Here is a 17,764-nt window from a genome sequence, read left to right as displayed (position 1 = left end):
CTGTGGATTGTGCAGCTATAGGGTTGCTGCAGGGTGTCCCACAGTGCTGAAGACAGTGATGTGTTACCTTGATGTGTTTGTTGTTCCATACAAACCACTCAGAAGACACCTGTAAAAAAACATGGATATGTTGCAGATAAGAAGAGGATCGTATCTGTTTCTTCCAAGGCTGAACACCAAGGAAAACACTCTCATGATGTGTTTGACAGGAGAAACAAGCCAGAACTTCACTTTCATTCAGCATTCAGGCTTTAATGCCAAGCCACAATTTATTCCATGAAGAAGAAAAAAAACAGTAAAGGAAGCACTTACCAGGATGAGCATGCTGTCTGCTGTGGCCTGGAGGCAAGAAGGTGGCTTAAGCAAAGGCAGGGATCAGCATATCCAGGTCAGTGGCCAACACTGCCCTTGACCTCACTGCCCATCAGGTGGGATGGCTGCTTGCCTGGCACAGCTCCTGTGGCTCCTGCCATGGCCTCTGCAAGCTGCTCCAACAGGATTTAGAGACCTCTCTCTTATCAAACCTGATGGATTTGCTCTCCCACTCCTTTCCCAGCCCTTGTCCTGCACTGGGAGATGCAGAGCATGATGCAGCACTGAAGACTAACCTTATGTCTAGAACAAGGAGACCATCACCGTGGTTTTGCTTTCCAAGACTCTGGATTTTTAGCAAACACCTACTCATTCCTGAGTTCACCTTCCCAAGAGAAGAGCAACTTCAGGAAATCACGTCAGTCAAGGGTCCAGGAAAGAAAACTGTAATGTGATACAGGTCTAACCCTCAGAAAGGCTGGGAACGTCTCCTTTTACAGAGGGTCCTTCCAAAAGGAAACTAACCCACTGTAAATAATGTGTCTGGGAAGAGAAGGCAAACCTTTAACCATTCCCTTGCCTCCACTGCTTGCTCAGTTAAACTGCAGCTTTCCTTTGAAGCCAGGCAAAGTTACCTTCTCTGCTTTCTAGTTCTGTTCTCTGGCTCTGGGTAGCCCAGAGATCCTGCTGTTTTGCTAATCTCACTGCCTGAAACTGGGATTAAAGTTGGATTAGCCAGGCAAATGACTGAGTGGTGCTCCAGACCCTCCACATTTGGTGTTTGTGCCTGCCTCGTTTTCCCAGCTCTACCTGGGAATCCAAGGGAAGGGAAGGGAGAGGATATAGAAAGGGTCATTCCATCTTTTCCCAAGTGCCATTCCCAGGGTTTACACAAAGTCCTGCTACTGATACAGAGCACAAAGCATATTCACTCAAATAATTGAAGTGGTTTTAGCTCAGTGTCCTCAAATATAACAAAATTAATTTCTTCCTTTAAAAGCCCTCCTTGGTATTACTGCATAAATCAAAGACTCAAGGTACTGCTTCTCCCAAATTCAGACTGAATCCAGTTTCACCACACAGAGTCTGGCTTTTAAGAAAGAGCAGGGAGTTCCTTCCAATGTTAGCCAAAAGAAGTCATTGGGACAGTTTGTACAAACAGGCATGGGACACTTGGAAAGCTTAGAGACCTTGATCCAGCATTCCTGAGCACATGCTTAATTCACCCCAAAGCGTGTGCTGAAATGCTTCGCTGACTAAGAACGGGCTTAATCACATGCTTAAACACTTACTGCATGAGCACTTCAGAGATTAAGATTGATTAGGTCCTTCTCCTACCTGTACCTCATACCTCCTCTCCTCATGAAAATCTCATTTCTGAAGGCACAAAGCTCATAAGGAGACAAAGGGAACACATTTTTCAACAGGTTCCCAGGACTTACAACTCCTTTAAAAAGAACAAAAGCCAGATTTTCAGAGCTTGGCTCAGTGAAATCAAGTTGTTAATGTTAATACACTTTATTGATCTTAAAGGAATACAGCATGGAAACAAAGGCCATTAATTGAGAGAGAGGGTCTGTTTACATTAACAAGTCATACAGCATGAAAGGAGCAGATCCAAACTCAGGTCGCCACAAACTGAGGTCCCCACAAGAACAATATATGAAGTTCAAATGTTTACTTCAGCCTAGACTTAGTCTGGTCCTCCATGTCATTTGGACCAAGCTTGCCCATATTTTTTGACTGGAAGCTATTCCAGGCAGCCATCACTGGGTCAGATCCCCATATCCCTGCTCAGGTGAAAGCACATTTGCTGCACCCCTGGCATGGACTGCCTGGGTCAGTGTTCTACCAGCATGCTCCAAAACTGCTCTGCTGCCCAAACCAACATTGGTCAAGTGGAGATGACCATGGGATGCACTTCCAGACTGCTCTGTTGCTCCAAACCAAGGCACAAATGGAGACAGTCAGATGGAGAGAAGAACTCCCCAAGCACAGCAAATTCCCAAGGCAAGGAGCAGTGGAGGCACTCTGGCTCTAGGATGGTTCATTTGGTTTGGAGGTCACCAGCTTTTCCTACAGCTGATAAACAACTGCAGGGTGTAAAACTGCTGCCCGAAGTGATCCCAAGGTAGACTCATTTATGAGGAAGTCATGAGGAACACACACGGATTGTGTCCAGAACAGTGTTTGTCGTTCAGGGGATGATGTTCAGCATGACAGAGGACTTCAGCACAGACTGCCTGCCTGAAAGGGCGGATGAATTTATTGTGCCAGAGGACAAGAGTGACCAAAACCACATGTCCATAGTCTGAAAAAATGCATGTCACCATAAACCAAGTGTGGAAAGTGAACTTCTTGGCAAAGCAATGCAAAACTCGCCTTCAGCAGAAGTTGGGAGAGCAAAAGACTAATAAATATTAGAGTGAGGAGAATTCAATTGCATAGACAACCCCCCTCAGTTACGTCAAGATCAGAGGAACATAGGAAATGGTCTGCTGGGTCAGCAGGATGGTGCATCTCCCCCAGCTGCAGGAAAAGACAATCTTGAGGAGGAGCACACTGTTTGCAGTCCAGTCACCTCACACTCTTCCTGGCATCCACAATCATTGGTAGAGCACATCTATCCATACCTTCTCTTTCCCTCTGAACTTGCTGATATTACATCCATCTCACTATTTCTAGCAGAAGCAAATTCCCTGCTGTGTAAAAAAGCACTTTCTAGTATCCGTCTTAAACAGATCCCCCTGGTTTTCATGTATCTCCCCTCATTCCAGAACTGTGAGAATTTTGAAACCCCAAAGCAACTCATAGAATCATAGAACAGTTAAGGTTGGAAAAGACTAGTAAGATCAAGGCCAACTCTTAACCCAAGCACCATCTTGTTCACCACTAAATCAAGTCCCCAAGTGATGCATTTTTTGAACATTTCCAGGGATGGTGACTCCACCATTTCCCTGGGATGCTTGTTCCAATGCCTGAACATCCTTTCAGTGAATAATTTTTTCCTAATATCCAATCTAAACCTCCCCTGGCACAACTTGAGGCCATTTCCTCATGTCCTTGTTAATTGGGAGATCAACCCCCCCCTGCCCCACCCCGGCTCCACTCTACTTTCAGGAAGTTGTAGAGGTTGATAAGGTCCACCCTAAGCCTCCTTTTCTCCAGGCTGAGTCCCCCCCAGCCCCCTCAGCCACTTCTCTCAACACTTCTTCTCTAGTCCTTTCATCCATTCCATTGCCCGTCTCTGGACATACTCCAGCACCAATTGTTTCTCACCACAGTTCTCCATCTATAATGTTAAGCTGAGAATTGTTCAGATTTTTGTATTAGCAGCTCAGTCATGTGTATTTTTGTTGGCTACTCCAAAGGCACATACTAGACTCTGAAGCTAGCTATTAAAAATGTATTTAGCTGTTTCTGCTTCCTTAAAAATGTCCTTGTTTTCTTTGTAAGAAAAATCACGTGCCTGGGGAAAGCCATGCCCAGCGTGGTGAGTCACCTGCCAAGTGGTCAGCACAGCTCATCAAAGCCTTTGCTGCCCTTTGTGACAGGAGGGGGTACAGGTGCCTCAGGGATGGTTTTGCTGGCTGCCACCTGAGTGCCTGACCTTCCTCTAAACTGATGGCCAACAAACCGATTTGGGATTACTGAAGGCACAAGACTGCTGCGGAGAATTTTTTTTCAGGCCTTATCCAGCATGAACCCCAACCCATGAGAAAAGTAGAAAACTTGAAAGGGATGGACAGATTCCTGCTGAAGCCCCAGGACAGGGAAAGCTGCAGAGGGCTGGGACCTACAGGCTCTCTGCAAGCAGGGGCTGTGCTGTGGAAGGCCAAAACCAGACCTGGGGAATGGAAGCTCATCACTTGTCCCCAGTTCCTGCAGGACTTGGTCAGATGGTTTAAGCACCTCAGTAACTGGGAGCACTGACAGTGGCTTGGATCATTCAAAGAGTTCTGGAAGAAATAGGCAGAGTCCCTGGGAGGACTCCATTTAGTCCAGTCTAATGTACTGAGCAAGGTGTTAGGCTGAAACACCTCCTCTTCCCACCTCTTCTGGAAATACAGATGAACCAGGATCAGAACACCCTATTTATGGGACTCTCCATTCCCCCCTTCCCTCAGACCCAGCTGTCTGAGCCCTTGCTCCACAGGCACATTGGATTTCTCATGGCAAGCAGGAGGTCCACAGCAGGGGCCCCATGCAGTTGGGATGTCTGGGCACCATGCCAGGGCCTCTCCCTGACCCTGCACGCACCAGACACAGCTTGATTCTTTATTTGCTGACCCATAGCTGGTACTTGGGGTGAGGGAGCAGAGGATAGACCCAGAAAGCCTGCTGGAAGGCAGACAGCAGTGACACACTCATCCCCTCAGAGTGTGTGGTGCTGATAGCCTCAGTGGAAGTGATGGTATTCCAGAGGTGTGCAGAAACACTGCATTATCTGAATCACAAGGAATCCAGCTCAAAGGGGTCTGCTCGTGTTCCTTTATGCTCCTGTACTTTCCCGCACTCAGTTACATAAGGAGCATAGGGATACCTAATCCCAAAACTCCCCTCTACCACCTACCCCCACCTTGAAACAGCTCCCAGTGCAATGAAATGTTCCTGCTTCAGATTTCCAAAGACAACCATAAACACTGGGGATAATTAAAAAGTGAACATCATGAAAAATACATTGGCAAGGACTCCAGGCTGTGAAGCTGGAAAGCCAGGTAGCTTAAAGAAGTGCCAGATACTCAACTGGTCTCCAAGATCAGCAGATGTTTTTCAACCTAACGTTGCAAAAACTTACTAACTCAGATGTGTTTCCAAAATCAGAACCAGAGATGAGAATGTGTGCTGTGTATTGGGACCATATCAACTACTTTTCCAGCACTGCTAAGATCTGTTATTAAAAAAAAAAAAAAGAGGGGGTTGGGTGTAGATAGAAAACACTAGGCCTGTTTAAAGGATTCTGGATACTTACCTAAATCATGTAAGAAAAGGAAAATTCCTTCCCCAAACTGAAAAGACTTGGATGCAATTAAGAGGGAGATACCATCAGCCCATTTCCAAGTCTAGTATTAAGCTATTCAACAAGAGAACTGCAGAATACAGTGGCTGCAGCTGATACAGTCTTAGCGATATTTAGGCGGTTATTTTATTTTCTTTTTTTACTCAATTATCTGAAAAGAAACCATTCAGCAGCTCACTTTTGAAAACCAACCTCCCTCACCCAGTACAAGGCAATCTGCTATAGCACTGCAATTAAAAACTCATCATCCCAATACCACTGGGCATTGGTTTGTCTTTCCACCACCAGCTCCTTTACAGCCAGAGAGCGAGTGCATGGCTGAGGACCCTCTCTGCTGCTTTGCTACATCTTTGAGGAGATTTACAGGGATTTGCACATGTTTTTCTCGCTCAAAGAGAGATTATGTGGCTTGATTAAGAGATATTCTAGGAAAGAAACTACCAGCTTCCACAAGACATTCCCTTTGTTTGATGTAACACCCATCAGTTATTAATGGGATGGCTTTAAGCTGCTGCTTAGCCTCAGTAATGCCATATTTAACAACAAACATTACTTCTCTCCCCTCTCTGCAGTGGCAGCCTTTGTCCAGCAATTTCTGGATGAATTATTCTAAACCAGTATATAATTTTTTTATACATTCATACATACATATATATATATATACAGGCTGCCTTTCCATGTGAAAAGTTATAGGAGAGCTGTGAACAGATAAGAGGTGTTACAGCTTTTGCTGTTTCATGGGAGGTGGAAGTGCAAGGACTTTCTGGGTCACTGAATCCACAGCCTGGTGATGTACTGCAAAACCCTTACAGAAACTGATTTTCAACTCCTTAAAATAAAAAAAAACAAAACAAAACAGGAAAAAAATCATATGAGACATTATAAATAGGGATTTAGTACACTGCAGACTGAAAAATAATATCTGCCTCTTAGGAAAAGTGTTCCCACTGCTTTAGAAGCTGCTCTCTGAGATGCTTAATTCTGAGTAGATCTTTCCTTCCCACATTTGCAATGCAAGGAAACCTGAGAAAAAAACTGTTCTGCCTTTTAGGTGGATGACAGCAGGAAGGGCACAGAGGAACCACAAAGGAAAGCTCTGCTCAGACCTTGCTATGGAATGGACAAGCTGCACACATATCCATGAAATCCACACCAGCCACAGCACCCACTCCAGTTGTTTGGCCACTGCTTAGTGGATGCCAAAGCAGAAGATGAACCTGCAGAAACCAGCTCAACCTGCCCAAAAGCTCCAGCCTCCCCCCAGGCAGCTCCAAAGCTTTTGCTGTGAATGGAAGCAGTGCTGCCTATGGAGGGCTCCTTTCTCCTTTGCTGCCAGTCACCTCCAGTCCCATGGGAAGAACCTGAAACACAGACCAGTGGTTGACACAATTGTCACCTTCCATGACCCTGCCAGGGCTGTGAGAGATCCAACTGCCAAAGCTACAGAGGGCACCATGGGCCGGCAGCCTATGCTCTCCTCCACCCAGCCCAGCTCCCAGAGCACACAGCTCTTGGGGATTCACTTACTGGACGTTCCAGCGGGACACCTGCTGTGTCCCACAGATCGATTTGGTTACAGAAACCAACCATCTGTCCCCGTGTTGTACCAACCGAAATCTGCAAGCACCCAGACAGAGAGGAGGATTACTATTACACTTCCATCTGCTCTGCAACGTGAACTGCCCATCAGCTACAACCTGAAGATGCCTCTGAGCCCCTAAATCCCACCTTGCCCTTGGAAAAATGCAAGTTATGGGAAGCACAAGAGGAGCCATGACAAGCCAATTCCTTCAAAGCACAAGTCACATCCACAGCATTTTAAACTTGCCCCATTTCCTGCATGGCTAAATGCAAGGAATATTAACAGGTCACATCAGGAGACATCTAAGTGGTGACAACACCAATATAAAAGCACTGACTGGGTCTGCACCAATGTAACAAACTTTAAAAAGTATTAAAACAGACTGTTTATTACAGCATATGATGTGTTATATTAATTTACACAATGATATATATATAAAAACAGCCATTGATGATGTACAGTAAATTGGACATCAACAGGAATATTAAAACTACTGATACTCATGCACGTGACATGCATATGGGGTTTTTTTTCTTTTTCAAAAGCAGTTTTACACAATATAATGAAGTTACTAAGCCTTGGTCAGCTGCTCCAGCAGTTTACTCTGGACACCACCGCCGTCCGCAGCGTGACTTCCAGGAGATCAGAGCAGACTGCACTCCAGAGAAGGCAACTTAACCTTGGAGACAGATTGAACAGGAACCCTTTCCTGGTGGGGGAAGGCTGGGGGAGGATAGGAGTGAGTTTCAAGAAGAGAATCAACAAGAAAAGAAAAAAAAACTAGACCAGAATACCAGAAGGAAAAAGTTCAAGATGTGGCAACAGCAGCAGCAGAAAGGGACAAGCAAAACCATGAAGAACTGCCCTCATTCCCTCCCCTTTATTCCCTAAGAACTTATGACCTTATGCTGTTGATGTCCTGTATAGGACCCAGAACTGGAAAACCTAGGCAAGGAAGATCCATTCCCAGAAAAATTATCCTTTTCTCAAAGCCTTCTGACACCACGCGCTGGAGGCTGTTCACCACTGAAATGGCAGTGTTGTGTTGTTGGGTTTTTTTAAACAAGTGTAACGGTCTTTTATTTCCACATAAAAGGCACTAGTATCCACCCAAGTTCTGAAAACAAGTGACATAATTTACCTTAAGTTTTAAATATTTGTATTAAAAAAAAAAAAAAAAAAAATCTGTGGAAATATGTACAAAAATAAGCACCTTGCTTCCGAAAGCAGAAGCAGATACATTCCACCAAGCCACCTCACTAGACGGTCGTCATGAGCTTCAGGGAGCCTGACCGAAAACGGAGGATCTTCTTCTTGAGGTTATGGGAGGCTTTGATTTTGACAAAGGCCTTGGCCGCATTTTCATGCAGCTCTGGTGCCGTGACTGTTTGGATGGGGAGCGTCTGGACAAACTGGGACCAAATCAGGCCCCCGCTCTCATCAGAGTCACTGGTGGTCGTGCTCTCCCCTACAAACTCCACCTCGCTCAGGCTTGACTCACTGTCTCCAAAGCAGTTCGTGGTGTAGTTGCTCTGCTCGTCCTCGCTTGTGTCCACCACAGTGGAGTGGAACAAGGACTCGCACTCGGCTGAGTACTCTGAGTCGCTGGCCACGTAGGCGTAGGGGCTGACATAGGGCAGGGGCACCTGTGAGTAGACGCCCACACCCTCCCGCCGGTTCCTCCTCGCCCTGCGCAGGGCCTCCTCGTAGGAGATCTCTGCCGAGGACTTCCAGCGGCGGTAGTCAGCACGCTTGTGCTTGGGCTTGGCCACCACAACCTCCCGGCCGTGCCCGTGGGAGCGGAGGGCGATCTGTGCAGGCTGGCCTGCCGCCCCGGGAGGCCTGGCTCCAGCGGCAACCCGCTGCCTCTCTTCCCCCGCGATGAGGGCTTTTTCAGTTTCTTATTTGTATCCAGTTCCTCAGGAAAGCGGCACTTCTTGCCGACTGGTTTGGCTTTCTCCCGCAAGGTCTGCGAGCTGTTTTCCACCCCATTGGCAAGGTGGGACCTGTGTTTCAAGGCAGAGCTTTTCAAAATCTTGACATTCCGGGTGCCTTTGTGAAGCTTCATGCTTTGCTGCTGGGCTGGGATGTACTGGGCATTCACCAGCAGCCCATCGTCCAGGCTCTGCGAGGAAGAGCCCTCGCTTTTGAAATCCAGCGCAGGCCTCTCCTCAACAGCTGGTGACGAGGAGCGAGCTGCCTGCAAGCTGCTCTTCAACAGGATCTTTTTGGGAGGCTGGCTGACCCTGTTCTCTGGCTGCAGCACCACTGGCTTCCCGGAGGACTCTTTGGGAGATGTAGCAAAGAGCTGGTTGTTCTCCTTGTGGACATCCCCTGCCATGGCCGCAGCATTGCGGCCCAGCTCCGGTGGTGCCGGTTTGGTGCCCCGTGGCAGGTGCTTGCTCTGGAGTTCGGTTGTTGTGCTGGGTGGGAAAGCTGCCAGCAAAGGGGCCTTCCTACTCTCCAGCTGCTCCCCAGCTGCCTCCCTTGGCCTCTGCTTCAACGGGGAGGGAGCTGTGTGGTCCGGAGCGGGGGTCCCACCAGGAGGCAAACACACTGGCTTGGAGCTCTTCAGGTTCACCACATTGCCGTGGGCCACCATCGCTGCCGGCTGCCGGACGCACATGCTCCCGTGCCTCAAGATGCCTTTGGTGGCATCAGCATTGAGACTTGTCCGGGGTTTGTTAGTCCTTACTGCGTGAGTCTTTTTCTGAACCAGGCTTAAGATGTAGCTGTCTATCCTCTTGCTGGTGGAAGGGCACGGAGCTGGCCAGGAGCTCTGGGGGGGGAAGGCGTTGGCAGATTGTCCCGAGTCCGTTTCGGATGGGGTGCAAACGTCGCTCATATCGCAAGCGAGCCTCTCCTCTTCTCGCTGGGGGTTCTCAGTCACGGGGAGAAGGAACATGGGGCTCTGCACAGCCACGGCGTGGAGGGGGCTGGGGTAGCGGTAGATGTCGTTCCCGTTTTTAGACACCAGATCGCACTGGTACTTGGGATGTACATCTGCAACGACATCGAGGGAATTTGAGTGCGGTGTGGACAAAGAGCGACAGACAGAGCCTGCGGTCTGGTCCTCATGCTGGCCTTCCTTATTATAGTCCATCCAGCCTATGAGATCTGAAAGGCATTTTAGAAGAGTTTAGAGAGCCTGCCAGGGACAGCTGTGCTACGTTTTTAATGTGCTGCCAAGGACACCGGTCCATCTACGCACACAATGCAAAGCTTTAACTACAGCAGCAGCAATTTTGCACCCAGGGGTGCTGCTCAAGCAATATAAAAAGCAGCACTATCCTTCAGTGGGTCTCCCTGTCACTGCATCTACGAGGGATTTACCCCACTATGACCACATGGTTAAAACAATAAAAATCACAGCCCTAAGGAGAACATCTACACTGGTTTCAAACCTGTGCCCAGGTTGTTAAGATCTTCCTATCTTCCTTTCAAGCCACCCAGAAGTCTGCAAGCGTCTCTTATATGTTACACAGTCACCTGTGAAACTCTCTGCAGGCCTCAGCACATATGAATTTTATATTTTACTTTGCTAAATCCAAAGAAAAACATAAAAAATACAGACAAGAGAACAATTAATTCTTCTAGCTTATTGACAAATTTCACTTCCAGATTCTTTCAAGCATATCTCAGGTTAGGGAAAAATCCAGATCTAATTTTATTGTTGTTTTTATTATTGTTACTACTATTATTATCATAATATTTATAGCAATGCTAATAGTAATAACAGATGCTCCCTTTAAGTGATAAGAGGTTTAAGAATGGGAAACAGGCTCGTGTTTTCACACAAGTCCAAGGAGTGCAGGTCAATCCAGCTGACATCCTAGCCTTGGCTCTGCAAAGAGAGTTCTGCCAGAGAAATCCAGTGCGTTTCAAGATGCATGAGTCAGATTTAATGGCTAAGGAGCTTACTAGGGAGGTAAGCAACCTTAAGAGCAGGGCTTCCACCCAGGCACCTAAGATTATTATTATTATTTTCTTAAGCTTAAGTTGCCCTTGTCTTCTTGGGTAGGGGTACAATCTAAATGATCCTCTGCCAGTCCTGTTTTCTGCCCTTGGGCTGGAAACTTCAGCCAGAGTACTCCAATTTGAATGCTCAGTGCTCATCACTTATCTAAGGCTTATTTCAAAGAGGTCTCATGGGCATTGATGAAATTTGTTGATAGAGATGATGTTCCTGTGTGAGCAGGAGAGGAAGAGCAGGGAAGTTAAGAGCATAAACTCCCTCCAGATCACCTCTCAGTTTTCCCACATTTCCTAAATTCTATGTTGGCTTCAAGGAATGTTGATGAAAAAGACATTTTTGAAACTTGTCAGTTTTGTGAAATTTCATCCCTGAAAGTGAGACTGTATGAATAATGAGAGATTTAGGTTTTCGTGGTATATACAGAAAAAACATCAATGCAATGATGGAATTCCTTGTGTGTGGTTTTTTTTTTAATGTATGGCCCATGAAGATCACATATACCTTACAATAGGGAGCATTAAATTACCTCGAGCTGCTCACAGGAAAACTAAGAGGACTTGTCAGCAACTCAGAATGAATGCATCCCAGGCTGTATTTTCCCAGTTCAGAAACAGAAGAGCATGAATTGTTCTGTCCTTGATTCACAACAAATCACTATAAGTTAACCCTAAAGAGCAGAACACAAATTGGAAATACTGTGGTTGGAATCATCCTCCCCAACCCAAAATGAGCTAAAGCTTTTGAAAATGTCTGCAGTCAGTAACACTTGATGACAACAGTCCTAATGAAGTGTCTTTTCTGGAGAACAGAGGAGGCCTTCCTATTGAACCATCCTGCACATCAAGGCTCGCATCTTCAGACTGGTGTCCAAGGAAAGTTCACAGCTCTTTGCCAAAGAGACAAAATGTATGCGCCCTGTTCATGATGTCTACCTGTCTACATTATATAAATGCAGGACATGCCTCACCATGCTCACCTGGGGGTTGAGGGCCATCAGAATTGACAAAATGACTGCTAAAAAGAGATTGACATGTGCCCTGACCCCCTTAAACCTGTATCTAGCTCCTTACTCTGTGACTTTAATGCTGACACGGCTAAGAACTATCGTTAATTATTGCTATTCACTAAAAATGCTTTTCTAAAGAAAACCACAAGAAATCAGCTGACTGATGTGTTTCTGTGTACAGGTACCACTGCCCTCTGCTGGGTAGAGCAGCTGTCATATCTTCACATGCCATTTTCATGTCTTTAGAGTGACGTATTCACGTGTAAGGCTGGAACAGAGGAGGGCAAACAGTCCTGCCCCATGACCCACATACGTGAGAGGCATTGGGATCTTTTCAGAGCATAATGTGGCACATGAAAGGAAGAAGGGTTAATCCAACCCAGGTGCTCCTGAGGCAGTATTTCCAAAGCCAAAGCCACCTCCTGGAGTATGATGTATTCGACCTGCTTTTACTATACCTGCAGATTTAGGGCGTCCATCTGAGATATTCAGTGTTGCCTCCAAAGGGCTGCAAAAGCAAGTGCTAGAATGGCAACTGGATAAACACTCACTGAAGACAGAGTTAGATGAATTGGAAAGCGATCCAGAAGCTCCATCACTCAGCTCATAAAACCCTATAAAAATAAGAGTTTGGATTTATATTAGTTATGTCTACACAGAGTTACTATTTGTGTCCCTAGAAAGGCAGTCAAGCTGGTGTTTGAGTTGGCTTACTCTAATGCAAGTAGTTATGGGATTTCATTCAGTCACCCCAAAAACAGCCCACAATTAAGTAATCCTTATTGCCATGAATTTACTTTGTTTAAAAGTAAAGCACTTAAAACAGCAGAACTTATCCCAGCATATGGAATTTTTTTTAAACTTTACAAGGGTTGAGGTTTTAACCCTTACAGGGATTTTCAGATTTTAGCAACAAGGATCCAGGCTGTGTTTGGCAGCCCACTCATCTAATAGAGTGTTATACTTCCAAGACAGACTCTCCAACTATTACCTAACTACAAAAGTGTTGGTCCCAATGCTATCCATTACTTTCCTCAAAGTTCTGGAGAGAAACATAATATTTGTGGATGACAAGAAAGAGGAAAAATGGTAAATAATGTGGAGACACATCAGATTTAATTTCCTGGTAAACTGGGACTACTCAAGGAAAAATGACACACCACCACCAAAATTTAAAGTGTTCATTTAGGAATAAGGAATGCAGAGCATGCCTACAGAATGGGGATGCATCCTGGAAAACAATAATCCTGGAAAGGGCTTAGTCAGCGTGGAAAAGCAGCTCAATCAAGCTTAATGATATGGCAAAAAAAAGCTAATGAGATTGTTGGATGTACAAAGAGACTAATGAATAGCAGCAGGGAAATGACTTCAGCAGTCTACTCGGCCCTGGTAAGAAACATTGGAATGGTGAGCCCAGCCCTTGAATCCAACATGCTTAAAACAAAGCTAAAAAATTGGAAAGAGGCCACCAAGCTATTTAGGAGCTTGGAAAAATGCCTTAAAATGAATGACTTCAAGAACTTGACCTGTTTAGCTCATCAAATAAAAGCCAGGAATTATACTGCATAGCACCTCCAAGAGGAGGAAAAGCTGGGTATTAGAAAAGACCTTTCTTTAGGGGAGAAAAGGATATAAAAACATCAGTGCTGAACAAGTCAGATTCAGACAAGAAATTAGCAATGGCTTTAACAATCGTGAGTTGGAGGATTCTCCACTTTTTGGTGTCTTCAGAACAAGTTTAGAGGCCTCTAGGAAAGGCTCTCCATAGTTAAATACCACTTACTGGCTTCAACACAGTTAGAATGAGATGAAATTCAATATATGGGGGATGAAATTGTTTGATTCCATGTTCCTTTCTGGCTGTATGACCACTTTTGATATCTTCCTCCTGGTGGTGGTGCTTCTTTTCACCATTTTTCCTTCAGCCTCCTCCGTAATATACAGGACAATCAGAACTTTTTGAACTAATGTGAGGGTGGCCTTGTAAAAACAAATGCCCCAAACACTCAAAATCTAATTAAGCTTGAAATGCTCCTCTGAAAGAAGCAAACAGCAACCTTTCCCATGGTCAGTGAACTCTGTTAGTAGGAATTCATTATCAGAATGTGAATGACCTGTAGACATTTACTGTTGTAGTTCTGAAAACTCCAGCACTAAAATCTACAGCCAGTTTAGTTCCAGGTCCCAAGGGAGGCTGCATTTTGCTGAGCACTGCCCTTACCTGAACTTGGACGACTGTCTGTCTCCAGGTGTTCATCTGTCGTTTTTTCCACGTCCAGGCGGAGATCACTTATTTGCTTATCCAGCTCTTGCAACTGATTTAACAACCCAGCATCCCTCCTCCTCAAGCAGTTCTGGAAAAGAAGAGGACAAAGAACAACAGCTCCTTCAGTGGGGCAGATGTGAAGAGGTCCCAAAGACCAACAGACTTCTCTGTCTAACCCCTGTGAAACACCTTGTCCATATTCTTTTATATAAAAACTGAACAAAGCCCTGACATTTTAGATGGATGCTCTGGATAAATACTTAAGAATTATGCAGGCACTTCATCCCAGCCTGTTCCAGCCAGTTCTGCACGAGGAGCGTGTTCCACAGTTGAGGAGGACCAACACACTGTGCTGACCACAGCTGCAAGAACAAAGCTGGATTGTTTGATACGGCCAAACCAGACCTGTGCACATGGAACAGGCAAGGACGGCTGTGCCAGCCTAGCAGGGCACGTTCCCCACCACACTGGTGTTACTCAAAGATCACATCTGTTCACACAATGGCACCAACCAGCTCTGCCAACAAGTGCCTGTGGTGTGGGAACCGCCTTGTTCTGCTGCGCATTATGAGCTTAGAGTCTACCATCCAGAGAGCAAGATTCCCAGGGCTGGGATCACAGCCCTTTTATTAGTTTTGCAGTGCAGCAGGAAGGAAGAGTAATTCTTCCTCTTCTCCCATTATAATTGTATGAAATTGCTGTGAGATGAATTTTAAGGCTATTTATGAAGCCAATTTGATGGCATAAAAAAAGCAATAAGAAATAATTTTGCAAGGCACTCATTAACCCACGGTCAACACAATCAGTTTCCCCCTGTGTATTATAATGTTGCTTATCCATCATCTGTTCAGCTTCATACCCTTCCATTGCTCTGGCTTTGGGGAGAGTGGAGGAGGCAGGAGGAAGGTTCATCTACTCTTGTTTCTTCGAGTGCATCATTTGATTGGCACCCAGGGGTGCTGTGATACATTCATTGCAATGAGTTTTGATGCTCATAGCTGGACTAGTTCTAAACCCATTGAATCCAGGACAATCATAGAACCCTAGAACGGTTTGGGTTGGAAGGAACCCTAAAGATCATCTCGTTCCAACCTCCTTGCCATGGGCAGGGACACCTTCCACTAGACCAGGTTGCTCAGAGCCCTGTCCAGCCCAGCCTTGGACAAAGGGAGAGCAAATGCTAAAAGCACTGGCAAGCACTGGTTGAAGACGTGCTGGCGTTTAAGATCATCCTTTGGAGAACCAAAGGGGTGATCCCAAGCCTTCTCCCCCATTCCTGCGGGAGCCAGGGCTGGCTGGCAGCCAGGCTGGCGGAGGCGATGGGTTCAAGGGATGACTTCGCTGCGCCACCTACTGCCACCAGCGCCCCCTCCCCCAGCCAGCACCGCATCTGGTTCCAATCTGCAATGTCAAGTGCACAAATTAAACTGCTACCACAAATCCCCAGCTTTTTCTGGTCTTTTTCTTTTTTTTTTTTTTTTTTGGTAATGATTCCGTGGTCCTTCACTACGGCTCTCGGCCGGCAGCCAGCCCCTTCTCAGCAGAAAAAATAATTTATTTTTATCTTTCTAAGAGGGAAATACCCCTAACTTAACTAAACCAAAAGGCTAATAAGAAAAAAAAAAAAGGACGAAAAACGGGGGTTGGGAAAAGAATAAATCAGGGAAATAAATCACGCAATCCAACTTCTCCCTGGGTGAAAGCAAATGCTGAGCCGCGCACAAAGAGCGCCAGGCACAGCTGTACGCTATTTTCATTGAAAAATGATCTGCCGCTTCATGCCGCCCTCCATCTCTTCCCACACCAGCTCCAAAGCGCGTCCTCCAACAAAAGCATCCCTTCTTTAAGGGCCCGATCCTTCCGGTGCCCGAGCGACCGCTGCCTCCTCTCGGGGCTGGGACCCGGGAGCTGGCTCCCAACTTCCATTCATGGCAACGGCGGCGCTTCTCTTGCCATGAATGGAAGTGGGACCGCCGGCCTGGCTCCGGGACCCGAAGGCAACTCTGCGGTCACCCGGCACAACGCCGGCACGACCCGTCCACCTCCGAGCTGTCACCGGCCCGCCGCCTCACCTGCGCGCCGTGCCGGGGTGACAGCGGGGCGGGGGTGCTCCCCGCGGGCGCTCCCAGCTCCTCTCTCGCCCCTCCGCGGGCAGGACCCGCGGGTCACAACGACACGAGGGGACCGAGCGGGCGCGCGTCTCCCGGCGCTCCCCGCCCGCGTCTCCCGGCGCTCCCCGCCCGCATCCCGCGGCGTTCGCCACTCGCATCCCGCGGCGTTCGCCACTCGCATCCCGCGGCGCCCCCCGCCCCCGCTCACCAGCTGCCTCCGCAGGAGGAGGATGTTCTCCTCCAGGAACTTCTCCTCCAGGCTGCGCGCCGGCGGCCCCTCTCCCGGCGGCTCCCCGCGGCCGCCCTGCGCCCCGGCCGCCGCTCCCGCCGGCCGCCGCAGCAGGAGGCTCTTCACCAGCAGCTCCTGCCGCTGCCGCAGGTACTCCAGCTCGCCCAGCCCGGCCAGCGTGGCCTCCAGCCGCTCCCGGGTGCGCTGCCGCTCCGCCTCCGCTTCGCCCTTCTCCCGCCAGCGCGCATCGGGCTCCCGCGGCGCCCCCGCGGGTCCCCCCGCCGCCTGCCCCGGCCCCGCCGCCGCCGCGGCGCTCGCCACGGGGCTCGCCTTCATCGCCGGGAGGGGGCGGCCGCCGCTGCCAGCCCTGCCCGCGGGGGCACCGCGCCGAGCCCCGCGCTGATGCCGCCGCTGCCGCCGCCGGTCGCGAATGGTCCGCGGGGCGCCCGGCTCCCTCCCCGGCTGCCACCGCCCCGCGCCCGCCCACCGCCCGCCTCCATCCCTCCTCCATCCCTCCTTCCCGCCCGCCTTCCTCCCCGCCCGGTCGCGGCTGCACGCCCGCGGTCGCCTTCCTCCTCATCGTCTTCCTCGTCCTCTCACCTCCGTAGTCCGCTCGCCGCGGCGGGGTGCGGGAAGGTGGGGGATGCGGGAGTGCAAACCGCTGCCCTTCCAAAAAACTCCATCGGTGAGCTCTGGAGCCCTGCACGGTGTAGTCAGGGGTCGTCACAGAGTCATGACATTATTATTATTATTATTATTATTATTATTATTATTATTATTATTATAGAATCGCAGAACGTTTTGAGTTGGAAGGGATCTTAAAGAGCACCTCGTTCCAACCCCCCCGTGCCAAGGGCAGGGACACCTTCCATTAGACCTGGCTGCTCCAAGTCCTGTCCAACCTGGCCTGGAGCACTGCCAGGGATGGGGCATCCAGAGCTTCTCTGGGTAACCTGTGCCTCACCACCCTCACAGGGAAGAATTTTTTCCTAATATCTTATCTAAACCTCCCTTCTGTCAGTTTAAAGCGAAATGCTGCCTATACAGACCAGCACATCCAAACCAGGAGCAAAAATGATGCATCTGGGGGGGAAAAATTCCAGGCATGAAGAGGTGAGGGTGTAAGGAGAGGGAAAAGTGGAAAGCAGAGGAGAACCTGGAAGTCCTTGCACCAGGCATGGGCAGTGGGATCAAAGCACTGGCGAGCTGTTGCTTCAGAGCCTGTGTGAGTAAACCAGTCAAAAAAAGCCATAATGAAGTGA

The 17,764-nt window shown here is 48.1% G+C and overlaps 1 protein-coding gene across 1 annotated transcript; it reads right to left on the bottom strand.

Annotated features, from left to right (window-relative positions):
• Positions 1-1,806: 1,806 nt before the first annotated feature.
• On the bottom strand, positions 1,807-16,838 carry DACT1 (dishevelled binding antagonist of beta catenin 1). Its single transcript, XM_039552594.1, is given in 5 exon segments — positions 1,807-8,721; positions 8,724-10,031; positions 12,355-12,510; positions 14,118-14,250; positions 16,482-16,838. Coding segments are annotated over 5 exon segments (2,502 nt in total). The 3' UTR covers positions 1,807-8,173.
• Between the last annotated feature and the right edge of the window lie 926 nt (positions 16,839-17,764).

This window comes from Corvus cornix, chromosome 5 (assembly GCF_000738735.6).
Source record: "Corvus cornix cornix isolate S_Up_H32 chromosome 5, ASM73873v5, whole genome shotgun sequence".
NCBI lineage: Eukaryota > Metazoa > Chordata > Aves > Passeriformes > Corvidae > Corvus > Corvus cornix.
The sequence above is the reverse complement of the archived record's forward strand: the minus strand, read 5'-3'. Positions and strand labels throughout refer to the sequence as shown.